Raw genomic sequence first — 13,177 nt, forward strand, 5'->3', positions numbered from 1 at the left:
TTTCATTATAATCCCAATTAAAATCCCAGCAGGGGTGTGTGTGTGCATGTGTGGGTGGGGCTATTGAAAAGCTGATTCTGAAGTTTACGTAGAAATGCAAAGAGACCAGAATAGCCAAGACAATCTTGCAGAGAAACCAAACTTAGGGGCTCCGCCATCAGACACCAAGACTCAATACAGAGCTCCAGAAGTTAAGATGGAAAATAGGTGAAAAACAGATCAACGAGATGAAATGAAGTGTCCACGTAAAGACACACACATATGTTGGACACCTGATTTATAATAAACTGGGATTACAGCGCAAGAGACAAAGAAGACCTCTTGTTAATTAAATATCCACGTGGAAAAATGAAATCAATTCCCAGGTGGGTCGTGGGTGTGAACACAAGAGCTAAAACAATGCTGCTTCCAGGCGTCTGCAGTGGTGGGGACATCTCCAGGGCTGGACCCTGAGGTCCGTCAGTAAACAAGACAAAGTCTCCATCCTTCACAGGTGGGAAGGACACGGAACCAACCGCAACCAAGCCGATGATGGAACAGAGAGCGTGGAAGCTTATGGTGGGGATGGATGTAGGTGGGAGCAAGGACTTTAATTACAGCGTCAGTAGCAGAGCAAAGAGTGGCAACAACCCCAGTGTTAATCGATGAACATTGCCGTAGCCCGATAACGGAATAAAAACTGGTCTACAACTCCTGGACTGTGGAAGGAACCCACATCTGGACGGTGTTGGGTGTCGGGTGGGGCTGAGAGGGCCCGGTGCCCTCCGAGGAGGTGAAGGAGGCAGGGGGCTTCGTGCTCAGCGGGCGCACCCCTGGATCGGCACAGCCATCCTCTGAACCCGCTCCGGGCTCAGCACTCCACGGCAGAGCTGTTCTAATTCAGTCACAAGGATGAGAGCGGGAGCTGCAGTGAGGCGCAAGGACCCTCCGTGACGATGCTGGCGGCCTTTGCTCCTAAACACTTAACCATCTGCCCCATCTACCCACATCCAGGTTCAGCCAATGGCAGAAGCTCTGGGAGGTTTTTCTGGTGTCTACAAAGTGGCCTGTGGAATGTCCAGCTCATCGGTGGCCAGCTGGAAGGAGTTTGGATTTAGGGGCAGATGAGGAAAGTTGGGCTCCTAGCAGAGCAAACTCAGGCTCCCTGTGGCCAGCCATTGGCTCAGCTGGTCCAACCTCTGGCCCTGCCCATGCCCTGCACCACGCTGGTGGCTGGGAGAGGCGGGGTGATGGGGACCAGAGCTCCCCTTTTGGACTCCACCTGTTTGTCTGGGGTTATCATACAGGTTCTGTATCTCACTTGACTCTGGGCTTCCGTGACCCCTCACAGGCCCAGCATAGCAGTCACCGTGTGCTTGTTAAATAGAATAACACAGGGAACCAAGTCCCAGCAGAGGCACCGAACGTCCACGATGACAGTTAGAGGCTGAGGTGACAGTCCAGCCATCCCCAGAGCAGGGACCTCTCAGATGTCCTACATGGGTTCACGAGGCCATGGTCCCTGCTGGCCAAACTGGCCTTCTGGCCAGAAAGCCAGGTTAGACTGAATAAGCCTTTGTTGCTAGTTTTGCCTTGCGACTCATATAAATATACAATTCAGTTATAAAAGTAAACAAAAATGAAAAACAAGGCAATCCCTAAAAATCCCAAACAAATTTTATATCACATTGGTGGCTTAATCACACAGAGAATAGTTTCACCTGAATTTTAAATACAAGGAAGTGGAGTATACACCCCTAATGGCACAAGTCATAAGGACAAAAGGAATCAGGCAGAAATATTAAACTGCGTTCATAATCCAATCTTTGGCAATGATACTGCTTTTATTAACTTTAAATTACAAAAATACAGTTTCAAATAAAGTATGTAAGGATGAAAACAAAAAATATTATGTTAATGCCATTAGGAATCAAGATTTCAGGATTAGAGAAAAATAGATACAAATATAAAATCAAAGAAGTTGAGAAAACTCTGGCATTCGAATCGGAGGTGTCAGTATAAACTCTTGGACTCACACTGTATTTTTCTCTTATAAGAATAAGTCTTGGGACTTCCCTGGTGGCCCAGTGGTAGAGAATCTGCCTTACAATTCAGGGAACCCATGTTCGATCCCTGATCTGGGAACTGGGATCCCACGTGCCGAGGAACAGCTGAGCCCACGCGCCACAACTACTGAGCTCGCGCGCCTCAGCTAGAGAGCCTGCGTGCTGCAAACTACAGAGCCACACGCCCTGGAGCCTGCGCGCCACAGTGAGAGAGAAGCCGGCACGCCACAGGAGCCTGCCTGCTGCAACGAGGGATCCGCATACCTCAACAATGATCCCACGTGCTACAACTAAGACCTGACGCAACCAAAAAGAAATAAAATAAATAAATAATAAATAAATCTTTAAAAAGAAAGAAAAGAATAGGTCTTTTCCTTTCTGCCCCCGGATGGTGGTAAGAGAGGACAGCTCGGGGCTGAGGCCCCCAGCACCCAGATTGTGCTCTCCACGCACCTCTCCCTGCTGTAAGGACCAGGGCTTTCTGGAGACGTGACCAAGTGCGGGGCTGGGCGGGACAGGAAGCGCCCTGAATGCTCTTCACGTGCAAGCAGGGTGTTCTCAGCACCCGGGGTCCCGCTAGGTGGATGCGGCGCCAGCCTGAAAGGCCCCCACCCTGGCCCAAACTGGGGCATTTAGCATCAAATAGACCAACGGCAGCGATGGGCTACAAAATATCAAATGTTTTTAAAACTTTAAAGTCTCCCGTGGCCCTCGCAAGCTGTCAGGGCGCGGAGATTCTGCAGACGGCAAACAAAGGAAAGACAAGGAAAGAACAAACCAGCAGTGTGCCCTGGTTTCCTGCAGGAGTGGCGTGGCTCCAGGACAAAGCTGTTTAGAGGATTTCTAGCTGATCACTTCAGAAGGAATGGCAGGAAGAGAAACTCACCCTTTGCTCGCGCCGTGGAGTATGGGGGAGGCCAGCGCTCCATGAGCGGCGCCGAAAGCTCCGGGTTGGGGGGCTGCCGTGTGGATGAGGCTGACCCCACCCGCATCGGGGACCCCGAGAGACGCAGCAGGAGGGGGTCCCCACTGCCTGTTGACCCCAATCTGATCGGGACTCTAGACCCAGCCCCAGTTTTTGGGAAGTGCGGGGACAGAGGAAGGTTTGAAATCACACGAGGTGGCCACAGTGACCGAATCCAGAGCGGGGCTCCCGTGGGACGCAGGCCCAGCTGTTCACGGAACAGTCGCTCCCGGGACACATGGTAGTCACGGCTGCAAGTGACGTGGCGTCCCCAGTTTGACTGAAAATGTGCCACAGGGGGACACACGTGGGGTTCATTTTCCTAATAAAAGCATTAAGAAGTAGGAAAGAGTGGATAAAAGAAGGACATTAAGCAAAAGAAGTGGAAGGAAATAGGGCTTACTGATCAAACTCGGTGGCGGTCTGCCATCAGTCCAGGTTATAAATCTCGTTTCCCCACGATCCGTGGGTCAAAAGCCGCAGTGGGTGTGGACGACCCAGACCCCGGGGCCCTGGGTGGCTGCAAACTCCCTTCTGGAGGGGTCGCCTGTTGAGGGACGGGGTGTCCACGGGCCCCTGCAGGAGCGCCAGCATCTTCAGACCCGAGACACCACCGCGTCGGCCTCCTGGGAGGCTTGGAGCGGGAGTAACGCAGAGCAGCGGTGAAGGCCCCGCGTGCAGGGCCAGAGGGTCGCTCTCCAAACTGCTCACTTCCCCTCCTCTGTGTGACCTTGGGCAAGATCACGACCTTGCTGGGCCTCAAAGTCCTCATCTGTAAAACGGGGGTTTGAGGAGTGAATGGGGGTTTTGCCCGGCACACAGCACCGGGTCTGTGGTCGCTTGAGCCCAATTCCATGGACTCTGCCGTGTGAACCTGGGGTCCAGCAGCCAGGGCCACGTGTCTCAGACAGACAGACTGCCCGGGTCACCAGCAAGCCCTGGAGTCAGCCCTGCCCGTCCCACACCCAGGTTTCCACGCCACGTACTGCGAACACAGGGGAGATGGGTACCCCGAACGGCCCTGGGATAATCCCCATGTCTGCTCTGACTGGGGCTGGGAGGGGTCTGGGGTCCCGCATCCCCGAGCATCAGGGACCACCGATCAGCGAGACTGACCAGGTCTTAACACCAGCAACAGGACCGACTGGCAACCCTCGGAGGTTCTTGGTCCGGAAGGCCCCTCCCACCCTCTGGGAGCAGGGCAGGCTGTGGTTCCCTGATGCATCCCCCATCCAATCGCACACCCCACTCTGCAGAGGAAGTGCTTTTCTGCACCTCCTGGGGGCTTACGGGGCAGCGTTCCGCGTGGCTGTTAGCAGTGAGATCCGCGGCGTATGTGCGCGTGTGTGTGGTGTGTGGTGTGTGCGCATCACTCTGGAACCCTCCAGGATGCCGGGACTCAGCATCTCCTCTAAAAATCCCGGGGCACGTGCAGCCCTAGAGAAGCGAGGACAGGCGGGCTTTCCTGTCTCTCTGGGCCAGTGAGGCAGACACGACCCGCTTGAGGAAAACTCTAGAGGTTCTGTCTGTGCTCATTTACACATCACTGAAGTGAGTGGCCCGGAATTTTAAATGTACGTGAACACATGCTCATGCTATACACATGTACATGTGCGCATAGCACATACGTGCACACACGCACACCTGCACACGCTGTACACACGTACGTGTGCACTCACAGACACAGCGCGGGGCCCGACGCCGGCCTGCCCACCTGCACTGGGCCGGAAGCGACCTCGGGAGCCGGAGCCCTCGCCCTTCCCGCACGCTCCCCGGGCTCAGGACAGCCAGGCAGGTTTCTGCCACATCGGGTCCAGTGGGGCCCCTGCCACTCCCTCCTGGCCCTGACCTGTGTCCCTCCAGGGAGGGCCCTGCCTTGCACCGGGCACGGGGCTGCCCTCCAGGTGGAAGTGGCACCTCCCTCAGTCCCCGGTGGCTTCCCCCGGGTGGCCCTGCTATAGGGTAGAAGCTCTGCTGTGTTTGGGGAGCAACAAAGCTGGGACTGTGGGTGTGAGACTGGGGAAGGGGGGCCAGAGGACAGAGGGGAAATTCAGGGGAGCAGCCGGGGCCTGGCCAGTCCCCCAGTTCTCGAAGGCTCTGGCCACTCTGCACCCCCTCCAGTCAAAAGAAAAGTTGGTCTCAAGGATTTCCAGGTCACAATCCCGAACCTCGACACCCACAGCAGAGCACCATACCACGCCCCCATCCCCAGATGGCATCATCGACTGTTGCCCACTTCCCGGGTCTGGGGACACTCGGCTCCTCCAGGCAGGACCTCTACAATCAGGCCAAGGTGCACCTGTGGGGCGGTGACTCACCCTGAGACAGCTCAGTGGAGCAGCGCTGAGTGCCTGCTGTATGCAGATGGATGTTACGGGAGACCTCAGGCTGGAGGTCCCCAGACCCTCATCCTGTGGGGAGAGACACACAGCAGGGTCCCGGCGGGGAAAATGTTGCCATCCCCCCTCCCTCCTCACACCTCCCAGGACACTGATGAAAGCACCAGCTGGAGAGAACCTCGCCTGGGTACCAATAAACAGGGAATTTTGCTAGAAAACTCACAGGATTGAAGAGCAGGGTTTTATCAGACAAGGGGCGACTGGAAGTCAGAAGCCGGAGTAGAGACCTCAGGTGCAGAGCCCGGTGTCGTAAGGGGCTGGTGGCTGGGTAGACACAAGGGGTGAGCTGGCACAGAGGAAGGGCACACAGACAGACCCCAGGGGGAGGACTGCCTGGAGGTGGTGAGCCTGGATGGACGATTGTCCCGGAGGGGCCATCCTCCCCCGGGCATCTGTGGCTCTTCTCTGGCTGCACGAACTCTGGGCTCCAGTGAACAAGAACCTGCCAGGACGAACTGGGGAGCCGAGACGTCCCTGGAGAGGTGAGAAAGGGGCTTCCAGACTCTGGGAGTTGTGAGGACCAGGGCTGGGCGGCAGCAGGTGGGGGTCCAGGCAAGGTCTCCCTCCACCCCAGGAAGGCAGCTGCTGAGAAATAAGAGAAACCCAGCAAACTTCTCTGAGTGACGGTGAAAGACCCCCAGCCTGGCGTGTGGGGTCCTGAAGCTCGTGCTGGGCCAGCGATCAGCTCACACTTGGTGTCTCCTGAGCAGTTTGGACCTGCGGCCAGCAGACACCTGGCCTCCCCGTCTACCACCTGCCTGCCTGAGGTGCTGGGGGCGTGGGAGGGGGTCCTTACTCCCTTCCCTGGCCCAGGAGGCTGAGTGGGGAGCCCTGCCTTGGGGGTGCATTGGGTCTGTGCGCCAGCCAGCTCACCTCTGCGCCCACCCCACAGGTGCCCTGGGGTTAACCTGGGCCCATGGTTTCTGGGGAAAGAAGGGTCCAGATGGAGTGTACGTGGCCCACCCTTCCTGTGGGGGCAGGAGGGCTTATCTGCCCCTCCCAGGACCACTTCCTTCCTCCCACAAGGTGACCCCCGGGGGCACAGCCCTGGAACGCTGGACCAGCTGACCGCAGCCAACCTCCTCTTTCCATACATCGGGAGGCTCACACCCAGCCCACTCAGCAACATCTGGGACCCATTTCCTCCTGGTGTGGCCTGGGCCGTGGCCAGCTGGCTGGCCTGGGGCAGCCCCCAGCCATCAGTCAGCCCCACGCCCTCTGCACAGACACCACCTGAGGCCAGGCCCTGCCTTCTCTCCAAAGTGGCCATATGCACGCTGGGGGTCTGTGGGCCTTGAGGAGGATACGCCAGAAATAAAAATGTCAGAAACCGAGGGAGAGGAGGCCAGACCCCACAGCAGGACCAGCCGTCCCGACCCAACACCCTGGCCCTGCCGTCCTGCCCTCGGTCCCCTCAGGCTCTGCCCTCGGCTGGGCTCTCCCACCAGCCCCTCTCACAGGCTTCCTCTGGCTCTCAGCTTCACAGCTCTGTCCTGGTGCCCAGAAGTCACCTCTGCAGCAGCATCATACTCCTGCCCGCGGGGCCCATCCCCAGCTGCGGTGGGTGAGCCACTGCCTGTCTAGGTGCCCACAGCCAGGGTGGCAGGGACCCATCACCTGACCTCAGCAGTCCGTGGGAAAGTCACCTCTAGGACGGGTGGGGGCCAGGCAGCGGCAGCTGAGGCCTCAGGGTGGGGTGGGGGCACCATAAGGGGAAGGCCACTTGCCCAGCCTCCTGGGTTTCCCCAGCAGGTCCCATCACTGCACTGGACCCAGTTTCTTCACCTATGTCCTGTATACACAGAGTCATGTGGTTTCCCCACATAGACATACCAACATGTATACAGGTACACACATATACATGCTGTCATGGGCTGAATTGTGTCCCCCACCAGTTTACATATTAAATTCCTGGCCCCCAATATCTCAGAATGTGACCTTATTTGGAGATAGAGGCTCTATAGGGTGTCTTAGCTTGGGCAGCTGTAACAAACACCACAAATGGGGGGCTTAAACAACACACATTTATTCTCTCACAGTCCTGGAGACTTAAGTCTGAGATCTAGGTGTCATGCGGCAGGTTTCTGCTGAGACCTCCCTCCTGGGTGTGTAGACGGCCGTCTCCTCCCCGTGTTCTCACATGGTTGTCTCTCTGTGTGTGTCTGTGTCCTCATCTCCTCTTCTCATAAAGATGCCATTCATATGGGATCAGGACCCACCCCCAGTGAAATTATTTTACCTTAATTACCTCCTTAAAGACACTGTCTCCAAATAAGGTCACATTCTGAGGTGCTAGGGGGTCAGGACTTCCACATATGAATTGGGGGTGGACAAAATTCAGCCCATAACACAGATAATCAATTTAAGATGAGATCATGAGGGTTGACCCTAAACCAATATGACTCTGTCCTTATAAAAAGGGGAAATTTGGACAGAGACATGCAACTGGGAGAATGCCATGTGGAGACGAAGGCAGAGACCAAGGTGATGTTTCCACAAGCCAAGGAAACCCAAGGATTTTCTAGAAGCTACAAGAGAGGCCTGGAACAGATTCTCCCTCGGAGACCCCAGAAGGAAGCAACCCTACTGACACCTTGATCTTAGACTTCTGACCTCCAGAACTGTGGCAGAATAAATTTCTGTCATTAAAGCTGTCATTTGTAGTACTTTGTTACAGCAGCTCTAGCAAACTGATACAAAAACGTGAGTACATACATGCACGTGTGCACACATGCAGGTGCACATGTACACATGCACAGGTATGCATATACATATAGGTACACACATGTGCATACACAGAGGTACGCATGTCGGAACGTATAGAAAGCAGCCAAAGAAGTGCTTCAAGGGAAATTCATAGCTTTAAATGTTTACGTTAGATATAAACAAACAAAAAGGTTTAATTATCTAAGTTTTCACCATAAGGAGCTAGAAAAAGACAAGCAAATTAAAATACAAAAAAATAAAAGAATAATAAAAATAATAAGAGGAAGTAATGAACTAGAAAACAAACAGAAAAAATTAACAAAGCAAAAATTGATTTTTTGAAAATTGTAGAAACTGATAACTCTACAGTAAGACTGTTAAAAAAAACAGAGGAGAGAGAAATCAAGAATTAGAGGAGGGATATCAATACAGATCCTTCAAATAATAAAAAGAGAATGAATAAATGTTATGAACAACTTTATGTCAATAAATTCAACTTAGGTGACACAAATTCTGGAAAAACACAACTTACGAAAACTAACGCAAAATGAAATAGAAAATCTGAACAGACTTATGATTACCTTTAAAAATTGAATTCATCGTCAAAACTGTTTCTACAAAGAAAACCGTATGCCCAGATGGCTTCACTGTGAGTTTTATCAAAGATTTAGGGAGGAAATATTATGAATCTTACACAGAATCATTCAGAAAATAGAAGAGGAAACAATTCCCAACTCATTTCATGAGGCTGGCGTAACCCTGATCCCACACCTGACACAAAACATTGTAAGAAAAGAAAGTTAGAGATTAATAACATTCATGAACATAAATACAAAATACAACACCTAACAAAATATTAGTAAATTAAATCCAGTGATGCATGTAAAATGAAAACACATAGTGTAGCCCAAATTTGCAAGATTTGTTTAATACTTAAAAATCAATCAATGTAATTCGCCATATGAGTAGAATAAAAAAATGAAATATATAATCATCAATAAATGCAGAAAAGTCATTCAACAAAAATTTAACACTTGGCTTCCCTGGTGGTGCAGTGGTTAAGAATCCGCCTGCCAGTGCAGGGAACACAGGTTTGAGCCCTGGTCCGGGAAGATCCCACATGCCGCAGAGCAACTAAGCCCGTGCCCCACAACTACTGAGCCTGCGCTCTAGAGCCCGCGAGCCACAACTACTGAGCCCGCGAGCCACAACTACTGAAGCCCGCATGCCTAGAGCCTGTGAACTGCAACAAGAGAAGCCACTGCAATGAAAAGCCCACGCACCGCAATGAAGAGTAGCCCCCCCTTGCCTCAACTAGAGAGAAAGCCTGTGCACAGCAATGAAGACCCAACACAGCCAAAAATAAATTAATAAAATAAATAAATTAAAAAAAAATTAACACCTATTTATGATAAAAGCTCTATATAGACTAAGAATAAAGTGGAACTTTCTCACCTGATATGGCACCTTCATGAAATACCTACAGCTAAAATCCCATTTCCTGGTGAAGTACAGAATGTTGACCCCAGAAGTCTGGGAACAGGCAAGGCTGAGTGCTCTGACCACGCTATTCAACATTGTACTGGAAATTACAGCCAATGCAATAAGGGAGGCTGAGAAATCAGAGGCACACAATTTGGAAAGTGTGTCTGTTACTGAGGGACCATCTTCCACCCAACCCCCCCGCCTCTGCTCTCACCTTGGGGTTGAGAGGCTGAGACTCTGCAAACAACAATTCCCCTTTGCCCACCGGCTCTCACCTTACATTCAGCCAACAGCAGATGCCAGAGAGAGGCAGGAAGGGCCCAGCACCTGGAGGAGAGGTGACAACCGAGTTTAGTGTGAGCTCCCGGACATTACCCCCGAGGGGAAGGAACACTGTTGGAACTTTGGCAAAAGCTGAACAGGGACTGTTGGTCATGTGATTGTGTTATATTATCCGACAGTTGCACTGAGGATCTGTAGGGGAAAGTCCATGCTCCCAGGAGACGCACACCGAGGTAGTCACAGGCGAAGGGACATGGGGTCTCCCTCTTACTTTCCGTTGGTTCTAAAAGCACTTCAGAGAGAGTGTGAGTGTTGAAGGAAATGGGATAAAATATAAGAAATCAGTAAGTCAGAGTTAAGCTACACAGAAAGTCCCTTCTTTGTTCTTGCAACTTTTCTTGAGTTTTCTTTGTTTGAAATTATTTCAAAATAAACACTAAAAAAAACAACAAAGAAGAGCAGTTAAATCAGGGACAAAACCTGTCTCTCTCAAGGAGGCGGCCATATGCGCACAAGCCCCGGCTCCGTGCTTATGAGGCTGTTTTGCTGTCGAACGAGCTGAAGCTGCACATTTCAAAGCTGACCTTAGGTCCCTGGAGCTGCATTTTTTTCCAATCAGATGTTCTTTCACAGAGAAAGAATGTCCAGTTCCTCGCGTTTGGTCTCCCTGTTAATGATGCTTTCCGGGTGCACACACACTTCTCTAGGGAGAGTTCAGATCTCTCGCCCACCGGACGCAGGTACCGGGCACTTGCCGGGCACAGAGTGTGTCATGGGAAACATGGGTGAGCTCCCCGTCCTTGTGGCAGCTATGGGCGGTGGGTAGAGAGTCCCAGCTTATTTCCTGTCAAATATGGAAAGAATAGGCAAATTGCCTGGTATCTTGCAGTTTTGAAAATTTTCAATCCATCATGTAAACAACAGCATGGGTATAAATGAAACCCATATGTAACAGTCACGAACACAGACCATCCCGGCTGAGTGGGGAAGCTGGTCTGAGCTCCTCGAGGTTCTGTGGCTGTTCTCCCGAGCCCTGTCCCCAGGCGGGAGGGCCCCCGTGGCAGCCGAGGACCGGCCCAGGACCCCAGGAGGGGTTCCGCCAACAAATGTCACCCGACGGGTGAGGCCTCAGAGCAGGGAGACGGCCTTCCCTGAGGGTCAGTACGCAGACCCGCCAAGGCCTGCCTCTCGTCCAGCCCGTCTCCCTGCTGTGAGTGTCGTGGGTGGCCTCCTCCTGCCAGCAGATCTGACCAGGGGTGACCAAAACTGTCCCGGGGCCACTTCCACACCACCCTTGAGTGAGGCAACGACCTGATTAACATCCATTTCCAGGACTGAGATGGGCGCTCGGATCAGAGCCGGAATCCCCGGGTCCCGCCCTTTCTCCATTCACCAGACTCCTCAGCGCAAGACAGGGCTGGACCGGCCGTGGGCACAGAACCGGACGAGAGCTTCGTGGCGGGGGAGGGAGTGGGTCAGCTCACCACTAACCTGTGTTTAATTCCAGTAGGTACAGGTTATACTGCTAATGCAGTGCTCACAGCGACCCCGTCATAGGCGCTACCGTCATCCCCGTCAGGTTGGGAAGCTCAGAGCCTGGATTTGAAGCCCTGATTCACCAGGCGTCCAGCTGCCCAAAGGACCAGTCTAGGAGAGAATGTCAGGGGTCCTGACCAAGGGGACCTGGGGCAGTGCAGGGACGAGGATCTGAAGGGCTGGTGGGTCCTGCGGCAGGGTCTGTGTGTGCAGAGGCCCTGAGGGGACGGGGCCAGCTCTGCAGACCCTGGGAAGGCGTGAGGTCTGGGTGAAGATGGCAGGGGCTGTGCTCGGAGGTGGCCTGGCACCCGGGGCCAAACCCGCAGGCAGTGCACGCCCCAGGGAAGGGCCCTCCTCAGCTGCGGTCAAGGCTGGTCGTCCCCTGCCGCGCCCGCTCTGCCCCGAGTCCTGCAGAGGTCGCACCCCACCTGCCCTCACACCAGCCAGAAAAGGTACGGGAACAAACAGACCCTCCTCACCAGGCCATTAGGAACAGGCAATTCACAGAGTGTGGGGTCCGATAGAAGGGGACTTTTAAACTGTACCATGAGCTTTACAAGATTCCAGCCGTGGAGCCCTTGTCCACTTGGGGGTGGGTGATGCTGGAAAGTTCACCGGCTTCAGCCACATTTACGGAGCCCCTCAGGGGGGTGGGGGCGGCCCGCGGAGACCTGGGACACGGGTCGGCCCTGCCCGGCTTCCTGGGCCCCCACGGCTACGTCCTCGTGACTGACAAGGAAGCAAGAACGGAGCGATGGCCCTGCTTGGGATAGAAGGTGAACGGGGGGCACTTTGGATGGGGTCAGAGGCCCCTCTGGGGAGGGGACATTCCCAGAAGACCCAGAGGGACAGCCGCCCTGGGGCCTCCAATGATCCAGCACCGACCTCCCCTGCAGAGGGGATGGTAGAAACTAAGGAGTCCACATGGGCCTGCCTCTGCCCGAGCCCTCCCAACCTTGGCCTTGGTGACTCCCGGCCCCGCAGGCTGGGGCACAGGTCCCAGGCCACCTCCTCCCTGAAGCCGCCCTGCCTGCTTGCCCGCTGCCCCTGGTACTGGCATTTACCCCACCGTCACCTTTAAACCTTGACTCATCCAGCGCTGTGTACCCCCACCACGACCCCACGGGGGCCGGAGAGCAGGATGGGTCTGCCGCCCCTTGGGAGCAGGGGGAGGGGTTGGGCGGCACCAGAGCCCCTTCTGGGAGAAGCCACCTGACCACCGGCCCAGCTGAGGGGCCTGCCCGCTGCTCCTGGAGCAGGTGGCCCCTCCCACCCTGCAGGACCCTGAAGACGTAGCCCAGGCTCTTGGCCATTTGAACGGAGTGGCAGGCGGGGGCAGCGAGAGGGGAAACTGTGTCGCTGGGTCGGCGTGTGGGGTCTTAGTTTCTGCAGAGCAGCTCAGAGATGTGCGTCAGGTTACCGCGTGTATCCCTTGAGGAGCCGCTAGGACTCGCTCTATCGCTGACTATGGTTGAAGCCATCATTGCTGCTCTGGGTTGACTGCTTCTCCTTTGCTTCTGGTTCCCTTACTTCTCTAATTAGTAACTGCTTGAGTCTGCTCTCTGGAACTCCGGGAAGGCCTAGGAGACTAAAGCTTTTTTACAAACGAGAAATGGGGAACACGGAGGGGTTTTTGTACCCAGGGGGACCCTGCAGTGTCCTGCTGGGCTTCAGCAGCCGCCCCTGGGACCCCCCGTCCTGTGCTCCCGACAGGCCCCCACCGGGCAGGCTTCAGGAGGCGCGAGGCGACCACCAGGCGT

At 54.2% G+C, this 13,177-nt stretch overlaps 1 protein-coding gene across 1 annotated transcript; it reads right to left on the reverse strand.

Annotated features, from left to right (window-relative positions):
• Positions 1-2,439: 2,439 nt before the first annotated feature.
• Positions 2,440-12,730, reverse strand: LOC112408693 (uncharacterized). The gene is made up of 6 exons (XM_024758445.1): positions 12,493-12,730; positions 6,503-6,701; positions 5,572-6,178; positions 5,328-5,420; positions 4,300-4,446; positions 2,440-3,781 (listed from the first exon to the last, which is right to left on the reverse strand). The coding sequence occupies exons 1-6, from the start codon at positions 12,728-12,730 to the stop codon at positions 3,449-3,451; spliced, it is 1,617 nt and encodes a 538-aa protein (XP_024614213.1). The 3' UTR covers positions 2,440-3,448.
• Between the last annotated feature and the right edge of the window lie 447 nt (positions 12,731-13,177).

The sequence above is a fragment of the Neophocaena asiaeorientalis genome, unplaced genomic scaffold, assembly GCF_003031525.2.
Source record: "Neophocaena asiaeorientalis asiaeorientalis breed wild unplaced genomic scaffold, Neophocaena_asiaeorientalis_V1.1 scaffold45, whole genome shotgun sequence".
In the NCBI taxonomy this organism is placed as follows: Eukaryota; Metazoa; Chordata; class Mammalia; order Artiodactyla; family Phocoenidae; genus Neophocaena; species Neophocaena asiaeorientalis.

Bases quoted from the DNA above. Each gene is read 5' to 3' on its own strand.
- LOC112408693 (XM_024758445.1), bottom strand. From the start codon at position 12,730: ATGGCCAAGAGCCTGGGCTACGTCTTCAGGGTCCTGCAGGGTGGGAGG. The intron at 6,179-6,502 runs GTATGGAAAGAG...CCACGCCCCCAG, and splicing joins CTGGGTGTGAGCCTCCCGAT to CACCTCAGGCAGGCAGGTGG. The intron at 5,421-5,571 runs GTGAGTTTTCTA...CTCTCCCCACAG, and splicing joins AAACCCTGCTCTTCAATCCT to GATGAGGGTCTGGGGACCTC.